Source organism: Sminthopsis crassicaudata, chromosome 3 (assembly GCF_048593235.1).
Source record: "Sminthopsis crassicaudata isolate SCR6 chromosome 3, ASM4859323v1, whole genome shotgun sequence".
Classification (NCBI taxonomy): domain Eukaryota; kingdom Metazoa; phylum Chordata; class Mammalia; order Dasyuromorphia; family Dasyuridae; genus Sminthopsis; species Sminthopsis crassicaudata.
The window spans coordinates 65,899,492-65,925,130 of record NC_133619.1 but is presented as its reverse complement, the minus strand read 5'-3'; the positions used below and the strand labels follow the sequence as shown (position 1 = coordinate 65,925,130).

The following is a 25,639-nucleotide window of genomic DNA, read 5'->3' as shown; positions in this document are numbered from 1 at the left end:
TACATATAACATACATGATGCGATACGTGAGCATCCTATTTAACATTATTACTATATTATAGACACTATATAATCACATGTATAACCTATATAATCATGTGTATGACACATATGATTGCATATGTAATGTGTCATCATTTATATATAACATGTAATGTATGTTAACACACATATACTTTTATATATTAATTAATATAAAAATGAACACTACGGGAAGGCAGTATAGTGTCATGGAGGGAGCACTGGCCTGGCGTCACCCGTAACCTTGGACTCTGCCTCGGTTTCCTCCTCTGTAAGTTGGGGATAGTCACAGTTCTAATCTCACGGTGTTGCTGCAAGGATCTGAGGAAGGAAGGCGTATAGCGGTGCTTTGCACCCTTTCGAGCACTCTGGGGGCTGCTCCTGTGAACTCTCTCCTGGGGGCAGTGCCAGGAAAGAGCCCCTGCCGTGGGAGGGATGCCACCCTGGCTGAGCCCCGGCTGGAAGGGCGATCTAGGGGAGCACCCTTGACCTGGCTGAGTGAGCCTGCCTTCCTCGGGCTTGAGCAGGGGGTTCTGGGAGGGGGTGCTAGTACCCACCCACTGCCCCCCACCTTCCAGGGTTGTTGTTTGTGTGCAAACTGGGGAATTCTGCTTGCTGCTTTCAGGACGAGTCCCATTTCCTGAAGAACGTGAAGACAGCCCGCTGCCGAGCCGCCTTGCCTCTGCTCAAAGTGAGTACGTGCCCCCCAACCCCGCGGTGGGCGGGGTCATCCCTGAGGCGCCCCGAGGGAGGCCGGCTCTGAGGCCTGACTTGGCCCCTGGTCCTTCGCCGCCTCTCCCCTCACAGGTAAGCGGGGGCGGGCCGGACGTGTCCACCTCCTGGTTACAGCTCCGTGCGACTGCTGGAGGATGTTAGGGGAAACAGCCCCTCCTTCCTTCCTTGCCTAACTAGCGGCACGTGGCTGATCAGGCCCCATCCAGTGGCGGGAGTCCTAGAGTCACAAACGAACAGAGAGCTGCCCCTGACCCTTCTCCTCTGAGCCTCACAGTGGCCCCGAGGAAACTCCGGTGAGTTTTATTCCCCCTTTACAAGCGAGGTCATTGAGGCTCGGAGAAGCCTGTGGTCATCCAGCCCGGATTGTCAGAGACCAGATGCGGCCCTCGGCCTTTCCCACTCTGAATTTCTGCTGCTCCCGAAGCTCGATAGTAATCATCTCGTCGGTTATCACTGCTGTTGTTATGGCTAACAGAAATTACAACAATAATTACAGCGATTACCATTGTCATTGTTATCATGACACAGCACAGTGGCAATAGCTGGCGTTAATAGGGCGCTTAAGCTTTGGAGGGTGCTTTACGGACGTCCCGTTTCTCACATGGGCAAATTTTACCAAATTAGAATTCAGCTGTGCCTGCTCCTCTGGGGGGGGAGGACGGTGTGCAGACTGGCCCCGGTGTGACAGAGCAGACCTTGCCCCAAGCTGAGAGTTCCAGGGAAGACCGTCGTCTGTCTGTGGAGCCACTGTCTAGAGAGCCGTCCTCCCAACAAGGAGGATGACGGTGATGTTTGTGTCAGTGCGATGGCGCACCCTAGGAAATAATGTAGGTTTGCTTCCCCCAGAAGGGACCCGAGGTCCCCGAGTCTTTTTGGGGTGAATTTTTAAAATTTCACTTTTGTAACAAAAGAAACTCAGGTTGTGTGATGCGTGCTTTACCTCCCATCCATAATGTTTCCAAACATGGCTATGTTGTAAATTGTACCCACGATTGATTTCCATTTTGTTAAAGCAGGTTTCATTTTACACTACTTTTGGGGGATAAAAATTCAGTTTTTGCTGCTTGAGAGAAGGCTTACATTTTGTAAAAAATTGGGGAACCCGATGACACCCTAAATATTGGTTAAACTGATTAAAATTTTCCCCCTTAAAGTGCTTTTTAAAAGCTGTCCTCTGGAATAGAAAGTCACATCATCCATCTTACAAGGCTAGATTATTTTTTGTGCTGTAAATTAAAAAGTAAAAATTTAAAAAAAATTCTTCAATGAAAAGATCTTGATTCCCACTTCTTATTTCTTATAAATATTTATATGTCCATAACCATTACGGGCATGTTTAAATGAAGCATTTTTCCCAGGGTGATGATCCTTCTTTGGAGAGCACTTAATATGCCTTTTTAGAAAAATCTGGCTGCAACAGGGCACTGTGGCTCTAATATTACAGCTATAACTAAAATTAAATTTGCCTGGCTTGATTGTTTAGACAAAAGAAACGGCATAACAGATAAATTACATCATTAAAGTTATAATACGGAACCTCCTTCGCATAGGCCTTATTAAGGGTGACATCTCCTTGTTAGCCTGAACGGTGCCGCATATTGCTTCCTCCACAATATACGGTTGTGATCCCTACCCTTTAAAGTAGCGCTTGAATTTTAACGTCTGGTAGTAGCTGAATGTTTTTCAGAGCGACGCTGTTACATCTCTTGACTGCTAATTCATACATAGGGTTCTGGTTTGGGGACGGGACACTGATAGATGAGTGCTTTTAAATGGGATCCGCGCATACGTCCTGTGAATTATGTTGCTGCCAGGTATGAGGGTTTCTCGAAATCAATCTCTCTTGCACCTTCACCTTTGCTTTCAAACACTTCTCTGGGTTGCAGCTTGGGTTGTCTTTCTCCTCTTGGCCAGACTCGTCTTTTGTGCTTTTTTCGGTCTTGATGTTCTTGAGTCGTCTGGATATTCTTGGATTGAGAAGGCAAGGGGGCAGGATGCCCTAATCAAGCATAGCACTCGGTGCCCCTAAAGACCCACCCTAACGCTCTGTGATTAGCCGTCTGATTTTGTGTGTCATGGTACTGGGCACTGAAAGTCAGGATCAGCTGCTGCCTGGGGAGGGCTGTAAAGTTTAGTCACACCTGAGAGAGATTAGGTCGGGGTCATGAGTGATGACAAAGGATAGATTACATTAGCTGCATTTCACTAGAACCTGTGAATAATTTCAGTTCCCAGAATCCTTTTCTCTTGAAATAGAGAAGTAGGGTGATCTTATATACAGTGTTGATCAGGCCATAAAATATACTAGTCTATTTTATGCCAAAGTTTTGCTCACTTCTCTGATTTTTAAAAATTAAATCTTAATTTTTTTCATTCTTTTTTTTTTTTTCCCCTGAGGCTGGGGTTAAGTGACTTGCCCAGGGTCACACAGCTAGGAAGTGTTAAGTGTCTGAGACCAGATTTGAACTCGGGTCCTCCTGAATTCAGGGCTGGTGCTCTCTCCACTGCGCCACCTAGCTGCCCCAATTTTTTTCATTCAACAAAAATCACCTCTCCTTCCCTCTTTACTCCCCACCCTTACATTGAAAAAGAAGAAAAAAACAAAACCTTGTAACAAAACTGCATATTCAAGCAAAATAAATTTTCATATTGGCCACTTTAAAAAAAAAAATCTGCACTTTTGAGTCCATCACTTCTCTCTTACTCACCTTCCTCCTAGAAGATCTCTAGAATCATGGTCAGTCATTGCATTGATCAGAGTTCCTAAGTTTTCCCAAGTTGTCCGTCTTTATTGTTATTATATACGGTTTTCCATCTTTTTCTGCTCACATCATTTAGTGTCAGTTAACACAAATCTTCTTAGGTTCTTCTGAAACTTTCCCCTTCATTTCCTAAAGCACTCAGCAAAGTAGTATATCATTGCATTCCTATGGCAGCTTGTTAAGCCATTTTCAACTACATAATTTCTTTATTAATTTTGTATCATAGGGGGCAGCTAGGTGGCGCAGTGGATAGAGCACCAGCCTTGAATTCAGGAGGACCTGAGTTCAAATCTGGTCTCAGACACTTAACACTTCCTAGCTGTGTGACCCTGGGCAAGTCACTTAACCCCCAGCCTCCAAAAAAAAAAAAAAAAAAAAAAAAAAAAAAGGAAAATTATGTGTCATAATCCCATAGTAATTTGAGCCTTCGAACCACTGGGAGCTGGGTGCTATGAGTATTTCCATTTCCTCTTCCGCAAAATGGTCTAATAGTAGCCCCCATTTTGAAGGGTAGTTAGGAAGGTGAAATTGGATAATAATGTGAAGTGCTTTCCAGACCTTAAGGAGCTACAGAAACGTTACCTATTGGCTATTGTGGAGAGTGAATACAAGTATATTTCCACCTACTTCACATCTCTGCCCCGGTGTATTATTCCCCGTTTTGTTTGGGATATATTTCCAGAATTGGAAGTTTTTGTTTTTGCCTTTCTGGAGCGTCTCTTAGTGTTTTTACTGTGAAAGCTACTTTGTTTGATGCTGTGGTAACCCCATCCTCTGCTTTTCTTATATTTGCATGGGCATGGTAAACCACGGACCATCCCTCAGCATTAGTCTGTTTGTATTTTATAGGCAATTGCTGGGTTTTATTTTTTTATCGTCAATAACTTTTCTTTTTATTAGGGGAAGCCAGAGCTTTTGAAATAAATGTTATTGATACATCTGCGTAGGCCCCCATTGCTCTGTTTCTCTGTCCGTAAGTGTTCATTGTTCTTTGCTTTCTCTCTTCATTTATGTGATTTCTAGTGTGAAGCTGACATTTTATAGTTCCTTTTAGAGTAGATTGGAAAGACTTGGAGTGCAGAGATTAAGGCATATATTTTTTTGGACATAGCCAATGTGGGAATTTTTTTTTGCTTGACTGTGCATATTTGTCATAAAGGTTCTATTTTTTTCCCTCATTGATGCTAGGAGATGTCGGAGAAACAGGAATTTTTGTTACTTGAAAAAAAAAATTTAAAAAAATTAACAAGATTTGGAGGTAGCATAACATTATGTAAATTTTCTATAACTTTTTAACATCCACTTAACCATTACCATTTTCCTACTATGTTATAATAATAAACAATAATAAAAAAAATTAACAAACTTTGAATTCCCTTTCCAAAGTGACATGTCTTGTTCTTTAGGTTGCCTTCTTCTTATCCTGCCCATACTTTGGTCAATGCTAGACTTGGATTAAGGGGGGAACTGGGCTTGAGACCTCCTTGACTTAGAGCTTTGTGACCCTAGACAAGTCATTAGCCTGTCTGAGCTTCAGTTTGCCATTTGTAAAGTGGGCATCATCCCCCTATAGAGGCTTCTTTCTTGATGATCATAGATTTAGAATTGGGGAGTCCCAACCTCATTTTACAAATAAGGGCAACTGAATCACTCCTCGGGAGATTAAATAACCTGACCCAAAGTCACAGACCCTCTGACTCCAAGTCCACCCCACTTTAGAGGGTACCACCCTGTCTCTATGAAATGAGAGATGTGTGTAGAACAATTCGTACCCTCACGGCCCAGTGGAGATGCCAACTACTTGAGGGAGTGGGATGCTGTTTTCAGTATTACATCTCAATAACTGATGTTTGTTGAACTTATAAAATTCCACGTATACCTTACAGTTCATTTGCAGCTATCTTGTCTAATATACAAATTGATTTTGTTCTATGTCATGTGAATTTCTCCAATAATCTCCTTGTTGGGCTCCCTGCTTCCAATTTCTTTTCTACACAGTGACCGTGTTAACATTCCTAAAGCACTAATCCGACGAGATTCCTTCCTTACTCAGAAATCTTTAGTAGCTACCTGCTCTCCCTGGGCTAACAGGCGGAATCTCTAACATGACCTTTTAGTCTCCATAGTCTGACTCCCACCTACCTCTCAGCGAGTTTGATGGTGTCCCCATTCGTGTTTTTGTGTGCACCAAACTAGCCACGTACCTGTGCCCCAAAGTCACTATTGCATCACTTGTCTCCACCTCTGCCTCTTCTGGTCCTTACCTTTGCTTGAGTCTCAGCTCAGGTGTCCCTGAGTCCCTGCGCCTTTTCCGACCCTCTGTATTGACTTACCTGCTTACGTCTATAATCCTTACTCCTAGCAGGGCAGAAGCTTCTTGAAGGTAGGAGCTCTTCATTTCCTCACCATCGCTGCACCTCACCTTACAGGCACTTAATAATGTCTTTTGAATTGAATTGATGTCCTAAGTCTCAGTTGCACTCAGAATGATGTTCATGGTTTTTGCTGACCCTTGTAAGGTTTTGAAGATAAATGTAAGTTTAGCCTAGTACTTCACTTAGTCATAAGCCCTTTTCTCTGAGCTTTGGTTAGCTAGCCCTTTCTTGGTCAGAATCCCAGGAGCCAGGTTATCCTTAAACTTATCCTTGTATCTTTAAATACTCTCCAGGTTTTTCTAGAAGCTCAGAAGAGCTTGTATTTGTCTTTACAAACTTGACGGATAGGTATGTGTGAGGAGGGGAAATAGGAACTTTTTAGGTCTATATTGGAATAAAATTTTTTTTAACATTTCTTTTATATCCATGATGAAATTTTCCTTCCATTCATACACAGTTTTCCCTCTTCGTCCCTCCCTCCCCCCAGTTTTTCCCTGGTTCCATATTTTAGATTATGACCTCATCTAGTTCTTCCTATAAGGTGAATTTTCTTTGCTTTCTTGGTTTCTTGAGTTTCTCTTGCATTATTAGCATGCATGTGCTCAGGTTTGCTGTGCTTGTATAGCTTCATTATTAATGGTTCTTTGATCTCCTGCATCAGTTCTTCTCCACCAACCTCCATCACTGTGGTTAGTTCCTGTGAAACATTTACAGACTTAGGGTTGTCTTTCAGGTCTTGCATCCTTTCTTTGCAGCCATTATTTTTCTTTGTATCCCCTGTGAATTATTAGTATTAATTTGTATTTGTCTGAGCCTCTTCAACTGGTAGAATTTCTATCATCCTAGGCGCTGTCTCTTTGGGTTCCTTTCATCTTTCTCTCTCCCATTGAAGAAGCACTTTGGAATGGAACTTGAAATGTTTAACTTTTGAACATTTTAAGAGTTCTCAAAGAACTGATGAATTCTGAATAAAGCTGTTGCTAAATTGCTATCTTGTTTTGTTAGTACAAAGCAATTTGTATAGCACCACACTTTTAACTTTATTTTTATTATTTTCTTTTGTTTGTGTTTTCCTTTGTATCCTAACTAATAATAGAAGTATGTTTGGCATGACCTCACATATAATAGAAGTCAAAATGCTTGTTTTCTCAGGGAGTGGGAGGAGCAGGAGGGAAGGAGAGAATTTTGAATTCAAAGTTTAAAAAAATGATTGTTACAAATTTTTTTACATGTGATTTTTAAATATTTAACAAAATAAATAAAAATAATTGAAAAAACAAAAATAAAGGTTTTTCATAAAGATCACTGATAGGATGAGCTAGAAAAATCCATATTTGAATATTGATCAGGAAATTACTGGGGATAATATCTCTGAGATAGAGCAAAGGGAGGTAGAGGAGTTAATTTTTTGGGAGAGATAGGATCTCTTCCATTACATTTTATATCACAGTACATTCACTTGAAATATGTTTTTCTATCATGTAACTACATCTGGCTTTTGATTATTTGATTGTAGGTTATTCACTCTAGATAGCTCTAGTAAAATTTTAAGTTTCAAGCTGTGTTCATTTTTATTATGTATTTTACTTCTATACCACCTTCCCGACATTCCTCTGCCATTTAATTGATATATGTGCCCGAGGAGGGAAATTTTGTTTTGGGTTTTGTTTTTTAAATAAAGACTGTCTGTCTCCCTATTTCTACCGTGCTAGAAATGTGCAAGAACTACTGGTGGGTTCCAGTCCTACTCCTGATTGACTTGAAAACTTAAAATCTGTTCTATTTCTCACCTGGGCTTATTTGTTCCTTGGACAATTTGATGCGTGCACCCCACTTTCCTCCTCAGGAGATAAACATACTGATATTGGAATTAATTTAGATCGTCTTAGTCCGTTGTGACTCAGAACTACTGAGCTCAAGAGACCCACGAGGCCACGGCCTCTCTGGTAGCAGGTATTACAGGCTTTCGCCACATGCCTGGAAATACATGTTTTTAATATTAGTCTAATCTAATAAGAAAGGGAAATCCATGGACTTTAGTTTCGTTTATTTGCATCATCTATTCCAAAGCAAAATAATTATAAATTATTTTTAGATGGTGAATGTTGATATATTACTTGTACCACTATTTCCCTCCATTAAAAGAATGAAGTTGACCCTAAATTAAATTATCAATTTTAATTGTCTGTTGGTAGTATCCACAAAATCCTCTGCTGCTACATAATAGTGTGGAGGTGACCCCTGGGTTCTTGAGGCTGTGTCATTGGAGAGCAAGCTCTTACTGATTTTGTAATGAATTTTGTAAAAATTTGAAAAAAAAATTTTTTTAACATAAAGGATTTTGACTATATGGTCTTATAAAGATACTGGTAGCTTTTTGAGACCAGCTCAAATTAGTGCTCATCAACAACGGGCCAACTTCTTGGTCCATATCCTTTAGCAATGGCCATCCTTGAAGCAAAAACAAAGAAATTAAAAATGATGGCTCTTTTAACTTTGCAGCCCTTTTCCAGTAATGGTGACAGGGTAGCAGAAAAGGGAATAGAGGAAAATAACAATCACAGTCTTTAGATTCACTTAGCTGCTTGAATGTGAAGTCCTTGTTTAGTGACCAGTAAGTGGACCTGCTGGTAGAGGGACAGTTGTCTCCATCTGGAATTTTCTCCATATAAAGGAAGCCAAAAGACAGAAGGAAATTGCAGCTAAATGAAAGGATGGCCCACATGTTCTTTTTTAGAGAGACAGACAAAGAACTTGGCAGGATTCCATGGATCTGCAGTTTCCTCTGTAATCCTCTTATTCTGTCTTACTGTACTTAGCTATTTATTTGGGGCTCATTAAGTTCAAAACAAAATAAATTAATAAAAATAAATTATAAAAAAGTCATTGCCAGAGTTGGTTTTATGGGTGTCCAGATGCGACAAGAAATATTTTCTGGCACATTTGGTCATCTCATTTCGGGAGAAGTGGGGAATCCCCATCCACAGTGAGACTTCCCGCACTGAAAGTTCCTCACACTCATGAAATCCTCTCTCCCCTGTCTTTCTTTGTCACTTAAATATTGGTATTCCCCTAAATTGGAAGCTTTTGGAGGTCAGGGAGTATATATAAATTGCTTTGTATAGCACCACACGCAGATGACAATTTAGCAACAGCTTTTAGATGACCGTGTCAGGGACATAAACCACATGCTGAGGTCTCTCTGCTCTCAGCCCACTGGGGGCTCAAGCTTTTCTTCAGAACTATCCATTGCAGGCCTTTTTTTCTTTTTCTTTTTCTTGTTTTTTCTTTTAAAGTAATGTTGCTTCTGCTCTCTCTCCCTTCCAAATATTTTCTGACCTTTCTAGCAGTTAAAGATCCCATCCCATTCCAGCCTGAGTAGCCAAAGGGAAGACTGACTCAGTCTTAGCAGGAACCTATAAATATCTGACAGCAAGGCCTGCCATTAATCCCCATCACCCGACGGAGGACCCAGGAGCCAGCTGGAACATGAATAGGTCCTGGGTGATAGGCAGATTTTCTCCCCGTGATAACAGACTCTTCCAGCTTTCCCCTTTTCATTGAAATAGGTGGAAAGCCAGGCAAGCAGCCACTACAGATGTCATTGAAGAAGCTCATTGTTATGTTAATGAGGCTGCCTTAAACCATGCAGGAAATTACCAGGCCTGGATGATTTAACTATGGGAAATTATAGCTGGAGAAATTCATAGCTCTCCTGTCATAATGGAATTAGGTTTTAGCAGTTCCCTAGAGGACAAAAGTGCATTTTTTCAGGACCAGGTCTTTATAAAGGCCCCCTTTTGTCTCCCTTCTCTCTCGGGGATGCAGGCTTATTTGCTTAGTTTATGGAAGCATCTTTTTCCTTTGAAGCCTCCCATTCTTTCCCCTTTCTGGTGATTTGTTGTGTGTGATTTTCTTCCAGTACCGATATTTACTCAAGGTCTTAAGTAGTTAACAAACTGTCACCAAAGCTACCAAGATCTACAGTTACATCTTTTCCCTGAAGCTATTATTCTCCAGACCTCTTTTAGTAGAAAGCCGCTTCTTTTTGAGTCCCTGTTGGTAGCAGGTGGAGTATCTGGGTCTGATTTCCTTGAGTGAATTTGATTTCCCAAGTTGAGGGTTATTTAGCCGCAGCTTTTGTTTTTTAATTAATTGTTTTCAATCAACAAGCATTTGTTGTGTGGTTTTTTCCTCCATCTCAACTTCCCATATACTTTAAAAAAATAGGAAGAAAAATCAAAACAAAATTCCTATGTCATCCAGGCCTCCTTACATGTGGTTCCTTCTACATACAACGGCTTTTAAAAGATGATGTTGGTAATGTAAGGCTAATGCTGAGGTGTACATAAAGATCACAGGGCAATCTCCTGCACCAAGCATAATACTGGCCTAGCTGCCGGAGATCCAGACCAAGTAGTAATTAGAAGTTCAGGCTCTGCCAGCGCTAGACCCTTCGTGTCCTGTTTTTGGGGTCATGGGTACTTTTGCTCTCCTCACAGTTGTTGGCAATATAGAAAAGTTTTAGTTCCTGGAAGGACAGGAGAAAGTGGTTCACACTTGTGTCTGCGTCAGCTTCCGAAAGGGAAAATTGCTTTTCCTCTATCTTTGTGCGATCAATTTGTTGACCCATTCCAAGAGAAGTTGGTGACTCAGTTGATGGGTTGTTTTTTTTTTCCTTCAAACCCTGGATCTTTGGAATTGAGTTTACCGTAGTATTCTGCCAAACATAACTGCTTTGTTGATGAGTTTTGTGGAACTGGTTTTCTTTGTACAAAGGGGGTTGTGAAGAGTTGACTGAAAAACAACTAAAAAAGAGGGGCTCAACAATAGAGCAGTGGGTTGGGATACTTAATAGCTTTGTTCCTTCAAGCAAATCACTTGAATCTCTGTTTGCCCGAGTTTCATTTGTAAAATAGGTATAATAAAAACACCAGCCTTCTCCGGTGATAGTGACTTTCAAATGAGATAATATTTGTCAATGTTTTGTAAATGTTAAAGTGCTACATAAATGCTAGCTGTCATCATTATTATTCAAATAATAATTATTATAAAGTATATATAATTATATATTAATAATAATAAATTCAAATAATAATAATAATAAAAGATTAATTAGGCCATCTCTATAAACTATAAACTTCAGGCTCAGCAGTCAACCAGCCCTGTAATGTATTTTCAAGCTTTTCAGAGGAGATTGTTCATCTTTCCTTATATATCCCCTATTGTTCCCAGATTTGGATAATACCTCTATCCCTATTTTATAGAAATCATGCAACAGGTTAATGTAAGGACTTTTTGAAATCCCCTAAAACTGTTTCCACTGTTGGACACATTTTAGCAAGCTCAAGTAAAGAAGCTGTGACAGAGAATTCTACCTTAAAGGGACTGTATTGTCACTCAGAATTTATGCCACTCAAACTGGGGAGTGCGGTAGGACATCTTGTGTGTTCCTTTCTGAGTCTTTTCATTTCTGAGACAAATTTTCATCTCTGAGCTCACTAGATTTCTTGAACTGAGCAGGTTTTCAGCCTGACATCCTTCACCAAAATTCCTCCCTAGCTCTGGTATAAGGATCAGAAGGTTGTGAGTCCATCAGGTGGAAACTCTTGCTTCATCTTAGGCTATTTTTCCTAATTTGTCCAATTAAGGCCCATCTGTAGTGTTCCAATCATATACTCATCCAGTCTGTGCTATGTTTTCCAGGCCGCCAAGAGAGTGATCTTACTGTCCGGGACCCCAGCCATGTCACGGCCCGCAGAGCTCTACACCCAGATTGTTGCTGTCAAGCCACACTTCTTTCCTCAGTTCCATGACTTTGGGTTGCGCTACTGTGATGCCAAAAAGGTACTTCTTCCTTCTCCCATCATCACGTGTCAATACTGCTCTCCTTGCCAGTCTTGTACCTTGCCTTGGCGTTGCCTACAGGGGCAGGGAGTCCATTCTGTAGCATGAACCAGAAGAGTGTGGGTGGGGAGGGAGCTGATCAAGGAGCAAAATTAATAGGAAAATTCAGAGAACTTGGGATCTGTCAGGTAAATGAGAACAAGGGTAAAGCCTGTGGAAAGTACTAGAATCAAATTAATGTAAACAAAATGCTTACTTAAAAGAAGGAGATGGTAAAAATCAATTCATCATAAATAAATGGAGAAAAATGCAAGCTTGGTGATTATTGCATTAATTGTAAATGGATTCAACAGCCAAATAACACAAAAAAGGATGGAAAAATAAGAAAACAAAACTTAATCAGCTGTGTACCAAAAATACATCTGAAAATAAATACACAAATAGAATGAAAAATGAACAGTTGGATAAGATTTACTATGTATCGGGCAATTCCAGAACAACAGGGATTATAATTATGCTCTCAGAAAAGGCAAAAATGAAAATTCAGAAAGTCAGGAGAGAAATATAGGGAAATTATGCTTGAAAGCACCATAGACAGTGGAACAATTAGCATAATTAATCATATTAAAAACAAAGAAAGCAAAGAACCATGTGACTATAGCAATAGAGCTTTTGAGAAAATATAATACATGCTAAAATCTCTAAAAAACAGAGTTAAATTTTTTTTTTCCTTGAGGCAATTGGGGTTAAGTGACTTGCCCAGGGTCACACAGCTAGGAAGTGTTAAGTGTCTGAGACCAGATTTGAACTCAGGTCCTCCTGATTTCAGGGCTGGTGCTCTATCCCACTGAGCCACCTAGCTGCCCCAGGTTTTTTGTTTTTTTGTTGTTGTTTTTTTAATATGATAAAAATACATCTCTAAAAATCAAAAACTAGCATCATTTGTAATGGAAAGATACTAGAAGCTTGTCCTGTATGAATATAAATTAAGAATTACCCTATCTTTATTATTTGACTTCTAGAAATGCCAGTAATAGCAATACAATGAGAAATAAATTAAAGGTATGAACACTAGCAAAGAAGAGACAAGGTTACTTGTAGATATTTATAGATAACATGATGACTTAGAAAATCATCCAAATAACTTACTGGGATAATTAGTAAGAAACTTCAGCAAAGTAGCAGAATTTTTATATATTCATATATACACACACATAAAACATATGCATTATGAAGGATAACATTTATATGTAACAATAACAAAAGCCAAGAGAAAAGAATAAAGTGAAATTCCATTCAAAGTAACTAAAAATTTCATTAAGTATTATAAAATACCAAAATATGCTCAAGATTTTTCTAACTACGAAACAAAATACTTGTTACAGAGATAAAGTTGATTTTGGAAGGATTGTCATTACTTATCATTTGTTGTCATTGCCCATCATTTGGACATGTCAGTAGTAATAAAAATATCAATACTACCTAAATTAATTTATGGATTTAATGCTATGTTGATCCAACTATCACTTTGTTTCTTTAGAAAATTAGACAAAATAAAATTCACCTGGAGAAACAAAAGGTCTGGAATCTCAAGAGAAATGTTGGATGGTTGAATACATGAAAAATAGTGCTTTTAGACCTCAAAATTATAGAATAAAGTTATAATGATCAACAAATTTTTGGTGCTAGCTAAAAAAATAGAACCATGAAACAATTTAAGCAGGTTTCCAGAAACAAACTTAATATTAATAGTCCAGTATTTGATAAATCCAAGTACATCAATAATAATTCTTCCTCCTCGTCTTCCTCTTCCACAAGGAAACTATCATTTGGAAAAATACTATTTCCTTTAAGTATCTCTGATAAACATCTGACATCCATATTTAGGGAAGGAACATAAATATATAGTTTTCCAAAACCATTCTTCAGTATTTTAATGATCCAAGAAATTGATAGTCTATATCAATCACCATGTGAAAGTTTGCTCCAAATCTCTAATAAGCTAAATGAAAATTACCTAAAACCCTAAGGTTTTTGTTCATGACCAGCAAATTGTCAAAGAAAATAAAGAATGGAATTAGTTTTTATTGGAAAGGCTGTTGGAAGTTAAGACATCCATATACTAGTGTTGGATTTATGAAGTGCTCCAACAATTCTGGAAAATGATTTGGAATTCCTTTTTTTTAAAAAGTGAGACTACAATGTGATGCTTTGTTTAACCCATTGATCCCTGGAAAGAATCCGGAGGGAGGTCAAAGACAGAAATGGAGACCTCAAATATATCAGTGTGTTTCTAGCAGCATTTTTTGTGGCAGCAAAAAATCTGGAAACAAAGGTGATGCCTTTCAGTGTAGCTAAACAAATTGTGGTGTGTGAAAGTAATTGAGTATTATGATCTGATAAAGCTAATTTGGTATGTGTGCGAAGGAGCATTAATATTTGAAAATTTCATGTTAAAAATTAAAGTGTTTTTTAAGTTGAGATTTCTAAAAAGATCTTGGGGGAGGGAATCTCTAGTCCCCTGGAATTGCTTATTTCAAAATTTTGTGTACCTCACAGTCATGTTGCTATATGAAATGGACATCAATATTCTTAATTCTGACCATTTACCTCCTGGAGGGATTGATACATCTCCAAGTACAAAATACCCAGGTGTCTTTGGCAGGTGTAGCCAGAACACACACAAAATAAAGTACTTTCTGGCTGTGGGTCAATTTCTTGTCTCTTTCAGAATCCAAAACAACCTACGATCTGTACCCCTATTTTGTGTGTGTTTTTTCCTTGGCTTTTCATTAGGAGCTGTTTTTTCAGGCTTATTGACAGAAAGTACTAAAAAGCTCATTGACGAAGAGAAATAATTCAGCAGCCAAGATGGACCAAAGAGCCTGGACGTGGGAGATTTTCGTTAATAGCATAAAGTCTTTCCTAGCTCCCCAGGGCCATTAAAACCAATTTAGGCAGGAGCATCAATTTGCTGTGTTGGGATCTTGGGAGTATGTTAATGGACATCAGGTGTGTTGTCTGGCAGAGAAAGTATCTCTTCACCTTTGCTTCATTTTCAGTAGAAAAAAAAGTAGAATATCTGGTTTTGTTAATGATGCTAATAAGCTCCTCAAGCTCAGTGAAAAACACCAAGTGTGCAGGTTTCTGTTTCTTTCTGTCAGCTTTTTAGGACAGCCCCATAAGGCCTCTTCAGTTATCCCTTGATGTGAGGGCAAAGGGCAGTTTTTCCTCTTTCAATCAGAAGTTGTTTTAAAATTTTTTATTACTCTGCCTCCCTCTTCTCCCCTTCTTCGTTGAACAAATTTAGAAAAGAATAAGACTGACTCAGTACATCTTTGCATAGCCTAGCAAAACAAATGCCCATATTCACTACTTCTGAAAATATCCTGACAATTTAGTATCACCTCCTCCCTGCCAGGAGGCGAATGGCTGTTTTACCTCATTCTTTTGGACCTGGGGCTCATCAACATGTGGATCCATGTACTAAAATCTTTCAAAATTGTTTTCTCTGTAACATTATCTTTGATTAAATTGTTCTCTCCTCACTCAGCATCAGTTCATAAAGATACTCCCAGCTTCCTTTGAGATTATCCAGTTCATCATTTCTGATGGTATAATAATATTCTATAGAATACTATTACATTCTTGTACCATACTTTGTTTACCCATTTTCCAGTAAGAGAATACTCCCTTAATTTCTAATTTTTTTATTACAGTTTTTTATTTTCAAAACATATTTATGGATAATTTTTCAACATTGATCCTTGCAAAACCTTGTGTTCCAAATCTTTCCCTTCCTTCCTCTTACCCTCTCCCCTAGATGGCAAGTAATCCAATATATGTTAAATGTGTTAAAAACATATATATGTTAAATCCAATATATGTATACATTTAATTTCTAATTTTTTGACTCTCATGAAATTAGCTGCTATATTTGGAGGTGACATTAGGTTCTTGAAAGTATTTTGTAGATAATTCTGATAACAATGAAAATCTCTCTCACATACACACACCCCTCATCATATTCCTACATGACTGATTTCTTTTCCTATGTCTCTGTTTTGAAATTTTTCCATTATACACAGTTTGGAGATAATGAATATTTGGTAGATCTACATATAAATCCTTTCCTATAAAAAGCATCTGATGGCATAGAGGATAGAGCCTTGGGCCTAAATTTAGGAAGATCTGAATTCAAATCTAGCTCAGATAGTGACTAGCCATTCATCGCTGCTGACCCAGTGCAGCAGGGCCCCTTGTATTATCACAGCATTTCAGTTTTGGCCTGGGTGGCAAGGACAGGGAGCCTTCTCCTTCACGAGCCCAGCTCTTCTACTGAAAGGCCGCTCTAAGGGTTGGAAGAAATCTTCATTTTGAAATGAAATCATCTCCTTATAATTCCCACCTCCCAATTGTAGTTTTGTCCTCTAGAGCCACAGACTACCTAATTCTACCATGTGGCCAATTCTGAACTCTCCTGAGGACAGCTATCACGTACTATCCAATATTTCTCATTTTCCAGGTAAAACTTAAGATCCTAATGATAGGGTTGATCCAGGTACATGTAAGGGTTGGACATGGAAAGTGTGTATATTATGAAACCAAACCAAACATTAATAATAATAATAATAATAATAATAATAATAATAATAATAATAATAATAATAACAAATTAATAAAAACAACAACACTAATAGTAATAGTAATAAAAGAATTGAATTAAAAGATTCTCATCAGTTGGAGAATGTCTGAATGAGTTAAGGTATATTAATGTTATGGAATATTACTGTTCTGTAAGAAGTGACCAGCAGGATGATTTCAGAGAGGCCTGGAGAGACTTACATGAACTGATGCTGAGTGAAATGAGCAGGACCAGGAGATCATTATACACGGTAACAACAAGACTATATGATGATCAATTCTGATGAAGGTGACTCTTTTCAGCAATGAGGTGATTCGGGCCAGATTCCAATGGTCTTGTGATGGAGAGAGCCATCTGCACCCAGAGAGAGGATTGTGGGGGCCTGAATGTGGTTCACAACACAGCATTTTCACTCCCTTTGTTGTTGCTTGCTTGCATTTTGTTTTGCTTCTTTTTTTTTTTTCTGGTTTGATATGATTTTTCTTGTGCAGCTCAATAATTGTTTAAATATGTATGCATATATTGGATTTAGCATATATTTTACCATATTTAACATGTATTAGACTACTTACCATCTAGGGGAGGGCATGGGGGAAGAGAGGGGAAATTGGAACACAAGGTTTTGCAGGGCTAATGTTGAAGAATTGTCCACGCATATGTTTTGAAAAATAAAAAGCTTTAATTAAAAAAGAAGAAGAAGAAGAAGAAGAAGAAGAAGAAGAAGAAGAAGAAGAAGAAGAAGAAGAAGAAGAAAAGAAGAAGAAAAGAAGAAGAAGAAGAAGAAGAAGAAGAAGAAGAAGAAGAAGAAGAAGAAGAAGAAGAAGAAAAGAAGAAGAAGAAGAACCACCTAATGTCACCTCCAAGCCACACTGAAGCATCAGAAGAGGACTTTGTCCCTTTTCCCCATTTTTTTATTATTTTCTCTCCATCCCCAGTAGACTAGTGCTACTGTTATGGCCAGCACTGTGTGTGTCTGACATCAGAAGGGAGAAGAGATTCTGCCAAAGATGAATCCTAAGGGACTTTCACTTGGTTTTTAGGATAGTGTTTCTGATCCTTAAGAATAATTTGGTCTAACTGTGATTCCAGATGAAATATGCTGCTCACTTCCCAACAGGGAGGGAGTTTTTGAGTCATTGCCGACATGGGAATTTACTTTTCTAGACTCTGTATAATTGTAACAAGGGTTTTTTTCTTTCTTTTTCAGCAGGATTGAGGCAGAAAGGGAAAGAAAGTGAATTTTGCTTATTTGGCCTCTTTAAACCTCCTGTTTCTCTGCCTTGATTCTCCACAGTTGCCCTGGGGATGGGATTACTCCGGCTCTTCCAATCTTGGAGAACTCAAGATTCTCCTCGAGGAGACTGTCATGCTTCGAAGGCTCAAGTCCAGCGTCCTTTCCCAGCTCCCGGCTAAGCAACGCAAGATGGTGGTGGTCGCCCCAGGGCAGATGGACGCCAAGAGCAGGGCTGTCTTGGCTGCGGCTGCAAAGGAAATGACCACGGAAAAAAAGAGCGTGAGTTGATGGTTGAGGGTAGCCGCCAGAAGTTTCCAGTGGGCAGAAAGTGTATCTGAGCGTGGTTTAAAAGCATGAGCTGGTCCAAGCCAGTCTTGGTTCCTTCAGGAGAATGCTGACCGGTACTCGGTGACTCTCTTGAAGCCTTCCCTGTTTGTCCTGTTTTAGGATCAGGAATTGCCAAATATATGTAAAAGCCTCCTCGGTGTAGTTTTCCTGTGCGGGATGCCAGCCGGTAGCCTAGTTCTTTAAGGCTGTCAGTCTTGTGCATGGTATTGATGTTCCCACCACATTTAAGAAGGCAGAATGCCCCACTCCCGCAGCCTGATAAATGACAGGAATTTGTTTTAGTGAAATAACAGCCTTAACTTGACCATCATCTCTGTTTCACCAAAAACCATTCATTCAGTGCTTAACTGGGCTTGACACAGTGTACAGCGTAGCTCAGACCTAGAGGGACGCGGCCTTCTGGCTGATTACAAGACAAATGGGCCGGGCACAGAATGCCACAGATTCCTGTTTGTCATTCTTCTCCGTAGTCCTCTGGCAGGCAGAATGGGCCGGAAAGAAATGGAAAGTACCAGCGACGTTCGAGCCTGCTTTCCACATGCTGGCCTAGGCGACTGCTCTGAGAGGAACTAGAAGTCATGCAGACAGATGAGGAAACGGCCCAGGGGGAGTGCTCTGACTTGTCCAGTCACCCAGGCGGCGGGAAGCAGTCAGGGACTCAGTCTCCAAACTCAGAGCTCACCCAGAGCAGGGTTTCTGTCCTATGGAATATATAACCTCGTTCTAGCAATATGGATATCAAAATAACAGGGGAGAAATCCCAGGATACCAGAAATAAATAAGAACCAAGCCATAAACAAGTATCATTAAATAGGAAGACAACATGCATTTATTAAGTACCTACTGTATGCAGGCACTATGCTAATTACTTTACAATTACCTCATTTGATCTTCATGATCTTTGATCATCATGTTCTTCATGTTATTATTATATATTCTATTATTGTTATTATATATTTTAATATTTAATATATTATAACATTTATTATTGTGTTATAATGTATATATTATTGTTATGCATTATATTAACATATAGTATGTCTTTATGGAAATTATTATAATATATTATATATATATATATAACACATATATATATTAGCATCTCTTATATTATTATTATTATATAAATCCCTGATTTATAGATGAAGAAACTGAAACAGACAAAGCCAAGAAGTGTCCAAGACTGGATGTGAACTCTAATATTCCTGGCTTCAGGCAGTTTATATGCCACTCCCTGCCAGCTCCTTCAGTGTGTCTGCTACTCGGGCCACAAAAGAAAAACTGAAACAGACCCTGCCCTTAAAGAACTTATATTTTTGGGAAGAGGAGACAGTATATATGAAACAAAGTTCATGTCATGCACAAGGATAATCTCAGTCCATCAACCAACATCTGTTAAGTGCTAATATTAACTGATCATTCCAAAGTTTATTAAGCAATGTTTCCCACTTCCTAAGAGTCTTATAAAATTTTAATAATTACAGATCCCCAGAGAGTGGGGATTGTGTTGATTAAAGGCCTCCTTCTCCAGGATATAGAACAGTGGGCTCCAGAAAATGTGAACAACTTGAATGTTGCTTCTTAGCAACGGTAATGAAAAACTTTGAGATCCTGGATTGAAAGGGTTAGAAACGAAGGGACCCATGGTTTTTGGCCTAATAAGGAACCATTATGAATCTAGCAAAGACTGTTCCCACCCCGCCTCACCCCACCCCACCTCCTGTTTTACAGTAGCTTTTTAAAGTCCAAAAATCTCCCTGCAATTTTGCTCATCACATTTGTTCCAGCAGAGCCTGGCAAACCTGTCAAGAATCCATTTTTTCTTTGTTGTCTCATGCTCTTCCATCTGGGAAGAAGACATTTTTTAAAAAGCCCTAAATCCCAGAAGCCAAGGTGAAGCAGCCAATTTATGAAATATCATGTATAATGAAAGGCTTTTTTATATCTCTGCCGAAATAATAGGTATTGCTTCACAGGCTAGAGCAAAGCTAAATATAATCAACTTTTGTCTGAAGCCATTTTTTGATCAGCAAGACCAATGGCTGAAATCTGGAACCTGGCCATACATCCCTTCTCAGTGGCAATTATACCATAGTAACCTCTCAGCCTCTTGGCAATTGATTCAAATTTCTGGTATTTAAAATTTGTTTCTATGCCTTGAATGAATCTTATTGAATTCCTAAGTGGATTTGGACTTAGAATAAATGGATTTAAGCCACATCCACTACTTAAGTGCCTTCATCTTTCTGAGACCCAGTTTTTCCCTCTACAAAATGGGACTAATACATGCTATATCTTTTTCACGGAGTTATTGTGAGGGTCAAATGAGATAATGTGCATTTCTAAAAGTAAAAACCATTATACTAAAGCAAGTGATCATCTTAAAAAAAAATAGATAAGCAAAAGTTATCAAGCTACTTGTTGAGGAATGGCTGGGGCAGTTGGGGGAAAAGGAACTGGCCAAGAAATAAAATTAATAAAAGTGAGATTGGAGAATTAGTATTCTCCAGTGTAATGTAAGTCTAAAGATTTCTGATATCTTTTTATAGACTCTGCATATCATCTTCTCTCACTCTTAGCTATATTTTTCTAGGGAAAGGGAATATGGTGTCATTGCTAGTATGTGAGATTTGATTAAGGATGCAATGGCAAAAAATGCCACGGGTTTCCTTTGACCTCAAGAAGTTTATGTTCTACCGAGCTGAAATAGAGAGGAACGTGACAACCTCCAAAGGAATGAGAGTGGAGATTTTAGTCTACAATGACTAGAAAATTGACTGCTTAGTCAGTGTAGGAGGAAGCACCTTACAGGTGAGTAAGACACATCCCACTGTGTAGGGCCCTATTCTAGGCCCTGTGGCAACAGCCATTCTCTCTCCTCATTTGGCAAATTACTTCATAAATTCTTTAAGGGCTGGAATGACACATGTGCTTGCCTGGAGCACAAGATGAACTGGAGAATAGCAGACAGTGATGGTGGTTAGTAACAATGATAATTTACATGTCCTACCTCTCAAAGCGCTTCCATGTTATTCATCATATACGGTCATTCAAGCCACCCTCTTTGAGCTAGGTGTAATCGTCGGTATCCCCATTTGTGGAAAAGAAAATTACTGTCCAGAGATTCAGTAACTCTCTCATCATCGTCAGATCCAATGCTAAGTCCTAAGTCAAGGCAACAAGCATTTATTAAACTCTTACTATGTGTTGGGCAGTAAGTGCTGGGAATACAAAGAAAGGGGGGGAAAAACAGGCCCCACAATTAACAGTCTACTGGAGGAGACAGCATACAAACAAGGTTTCATCTATGTGTGTGTGTGTGTGTGGATTATATATGTATTTATATACATACATGCATACACCCACACAGGAAAAACTGGAGGTGATCAAAAAATTAGAATTGAGGCTTAAGCTAAGATTGTAGTCAGGACTGAAGAAATATGAGATTCTGAACTCCTTGAGAACAGGGACTTCCCCTACGCCTTTCTTTGTTTCCTTTGCACTTAGCCCAGCACATACTAATAAATACTTATTGATTGACTAACGTGAATGAAATCGGGGACACTAGGAGACGGAGATGAGGAAGGAGAGAATTTTAGGCATGGGGCCCAGCCAGTGAAAATGCCAAGAGCAGGGAGAACGCCGGGGTAAGTTGTAAGATAGACAACCAGGAAGGGCCAGCTTATGAAAGGCTTTGAATGTGAAACAAGATTTTATGTTTGATCCTAGAAGTGACAAGGAGTTGGTGGAATTTATCAAAGGGAGGGAGGCAGTGAGATTTAAATTATGCTCAGGTTTGCTGGAATCGGCTCCAACCATCTTGTACATTTACACCTCAGAAATGGGCAGTTGCTATAAATCAGTGCTTTTAGTCTACAATGACTAGAAAATTGACTTTTTTATTGATTGTTTTATTGATTGTCCTAGACTTAAGTTGATGGAGAAAAAAATGTTAATGCAGATTAAAAGTGTACACAAACACGGGTACATTTCCCTCCTGTTAGCACCCCTGCTCACTCCTGCAGGTGTGCACTTTAAGATCATTTTGACAGCGGAGGGGGAGGTCAGACTCGAGTGGGGAAGACCAACCAGCAGGCTGTCCTCATGGTGCAGAAATGAGGTGATAAGGGGGCAGCCGAGTCTCTGTGTCTTGGCTGGTCACTGGTAGCACACACAGCAGACTTATCCCGGAAGAAGGAAGGTAGGCAGGTGTTCAGTTCTGGATCTTTGTGTCCCCAGAAGCGGCAACAGAAGGAAGCCCTGATCCTTTTCTTCAACAGAACAGCAGAAGCGAAAGTCCAGCCTGCCACGTAAGTGCTCGGCAAGGATTGGGTTGTCCGGTTCGTGTTCCTGCCCGCTAGAGACTATCCCATTGTCCCGTGAGAACTAGTGTTAGGTGACTGTGCCCTCCTCCACCAGCCAATAACTGGGTTATTGCCAGTGGATAGAGTTCCGCTGTAGCTGCTTTGGGGAAGCAATCCTGCGGCTACCAACTCCTGCTTCCAGGAAGTCTTGTTCCATCCGGGAGTGAGATGGATGCTGCTGCCGGGGTTCTTGTTTGCAGTCCGTGGGAGAAGGGTATAGTAGAGTACCTAGCCAGGACAGAACACCTGCGTGAGAGAGAGGGGCAGTGTGGGGAGCAGGTGGATGCTATCTTGTACCCCTCATCACTTCCAGATACTATTTGACAGCACTCATTCTGGAAAACTGTTTAGTGCAGTCCTATACCTGGCTGGATATCTTTTCCTGCCCTTTTTCTGCTAATACTTTTTTGTTCATAATTCTCCTTTGCCATCTCCATCAAGCAAGCAGTCAACATTTATTGAATGTTCCAGAGACTGTGCTAAGTGCTGGGGAAGCAAAAAGAGACAAAAGACACTCCCTGGACCACCTTTGCTCTATTACCCTTACTAACACCTGCCCAGTTTAGCCCAGAGATGAAAAGAAAAACCAGTCTCATACTCTTCTGGGCCCTCTTTTTTTTTAATCACTGTTTCATCTTTCTGGAGTACACGACTTTATCAAACTCAAAAAAGCACTCCAACCAGACAAATTATTGACCCAAAGAGTAAGTTACCATTTAAAGGCAGCCGTCCTCATGAGCCACAAGTAACACAGATTTTATCCTGGAATTATTCACCTGTCTCTGGCGTTCTGTTCTAAATCCTCCCCCACTTCTGTTCTTAAGAGAGGAGGAAACCCACACTCTTTCACTCTCAGTATGATGAAAACTTGGGGGTGTTCTGTCGACATGCAATTTGGCTGATTTTTTTTATTGTTTAGAAATCACACTGAATTATGGGACCATAATGGTCTAAATGATGAAATTGTGAATTTAGTGTGGGTGAGTAGTGCCGACAGAGTGACAGATGGGAGGCCTGATGTCTATGAATAAATGGAGGAACCCCCAGTGGCGGCGGCCCCTCTCACCACCCAGGACTCATTTCTCTAGGCCCCTAGGACCTCTTCTTCCGTCCTTTCAGGAGGGTGAGAAGAGAGTTCTCTGTGTTGTGTGTACCTGTGGCTTTCCATAAAGGGCCAGTGAGTTTTATCCAGTTCTCCTTCACCCTCTGCACAATGCCCTTTTCATTTATGACACCATCAGGATACTAATGAACTCCAGATGTGGTTTTTATAGTGTGGGAACTTATTCACTAGAAACTGATTGGAATTGCCCCCACCGTCCCATTTCTCATAGACTACTGAACAACACAGATGGTAAGGATGTGAGCTCTCTCCTTTCCGAGCTAATGACCTACAAACCTTGGTATCATGTTGGTATCTTCCTCCCCAGGCCCTGGGCCCAGAGCCACCCCATTCCCTTACAAGTTTTTAATTCAGCCATTTGCCTCAAGTCATAAATAGCTTGGCATGTGTAAGACAGTTACCATTCTTAGGAATGAAATAGCGAAAATATGGGTGACCTCAATACTCTCAGCCTAATGGAAAGTGGGCAGTGAACTTCAAAAATGTCTTTTTTTCCTGCCTGTCCTCCTTTCTGCCTTTTCGTTTCACGGTTTGCAGGACCAGACGTGAGACTGAGACCACTGGGGTATCCCGGAGACAGGCAGATGGAGTAGGGAAGAGAAACTCCTGTCTGTATTTTGGGGTGAGCCTAGAATCTGGAGGGCTCTTGTGACTTAAAAAAAATAACACTTCTTTGAAGCACTTTCTGAAGTAGTTAGATAAAAAGAAAAGCCTTTAGTTTGGGAGCTGATTGGATGGTCCTCTGTCCTTATCAAAGAGAGCTGGGAAAGAAACGGGCAATCTAACTGAAGAAACTTGGGGCTACAAAGTTGAGGGATTTGCGCCCCCCCCCATCTCCACTTCAGGACTCAAATGAACCAACCCTCAGCTCAATTTTGGGCATTTGTTCAGCAAACATTGAGTACCTATTGTGTACTGGTGACAGACATTTATAGGACATGGAATCAGTTCTGAAAGTGCTTGCAATTTAATTGAGAGGAACCAGGATAAGAAAAGAGAAGAATAGACAGAATGAGGGATTGTCTACCTCTAGTTTTATCTTTGTTCTCCCATTAGCTAACTAAATGACTTCAGGAACCTCTCTATCTCAATATCCTTTGTATGTCTTCATTGTTACTACTTCCTGAATTGGCAACAAAACTTTCAGAAAGCTTCTATCACTGATGTGGCTACCCAAGCAAAGCAAGCACCTCATGAGCCTTCCTAATTTTTGTTCTGAGTTATTAAACCACACCTTGCCCTCTGCTTTTCTGCTTTCAGTGACAAGGTGCTAGCTTAGGCCTATTGTTTCAACCAAGGTATCATCGCTACAGATGGTGATGTCAGGGAGAGCCAAGAGCCCAAGGCAGGGTCCGCAGCTAATTCTAATTCTTAGCCTTCTACCGTATCAATAACCAATCCTCAACAGATGAACAGTTCCATGACAAGGATTTTGTTGTTGTGAATTGCAGGGAATACATCATGGACTTACTGGAAAGTGGGAGAGAGAAGCTCCTGGTATTTGCACACCACAAGCTAGTCCTGGATGCAATTTGCTGTAACCTGGAGAAAAAGGTAACTGAACAGTAAAATCTGACCTAGTTCTTGCTACTCAGGTGACCCTAGACCTAAATAGAGTTGTTCTTTTAAAAAAAAAAAAATCAATTTGTTTCATTTTCAGCTTCAGATTCTCCTCTTTCCATTTGCTTTTACCTCAACTGAAAAAGCAAGAAAAACAAAACCTATTACAAATAATGTGTAATCAAATAAAGCAAAATCCCACGTTAGCTACGCCGTGTATACACACATACTCATATACATATGACACATCTACCTATACACACACTCGAGTCCATCTCCTCTCTATCAGAAGGTGGGTAACACGCCTCATCCCGGGTCCTTTGGAGTTATTGGGTTGATCAGAGTCCTCAACATTTCCAAGTTGTTATTATATAATTATTACATAAGTTCTTGTTATTATATAATTGTTTTACTAATTCTTCTCACTTCATTTTACATAAGTTCATATAAATTTTCCTAATTTTTTCTCTGAAATCATGTAATAATGGTTCTTATAAAGTGTTCTTTTTTTGTTCTGTATTTAATGATCATCACCAAAAGGAGGAGAAGGAGGAGAGGAGAGACTATTTCCATATGCAAAGTAAAATGGAAAAGATACAGGAAACCATGAATCTTTATGAATCTC

The 25,639-nt window shown here is 39.8% G+C and overlaps 1 protein-coding gene across 3 annotated transcripts in view; it reads left to right on the top strand.

The window, feature by feature from the left end:
- The window catches only part of SMARCAL1 (SNF2 related chromatin remodeling annealing helicase 1), a 79,701-nt gene that overhangs the window by 40,581 nt on the left and 13,481 nt on the right, over positions 1–25,639 (top strand). For all 3 annotated transcript variants that reach the window (XM_074298738.1, XM_074298737.1, XM_074298739.1), the window contains exons 9-13: positions 647–712; positions 11,600–11,740; positions 17,680–17,898; positions 22,207–22,277; positions 24,906–25,008. In XM_074298738.1, the coding sequence (XP_074154839.1) occupies positions 647–712; positions 11,600–11,740; positions 17,680–17,898; positions 22,207–22,277; positions 24,906–25,008 (600 nt within the window). The remainder of the gene's footprint in view (positions 1–646; positions 713–11,599; positions 11,741–17,679; positions 17,899–22,206; positions 22,278–24,905; positions 25,009–25,639) is intronic.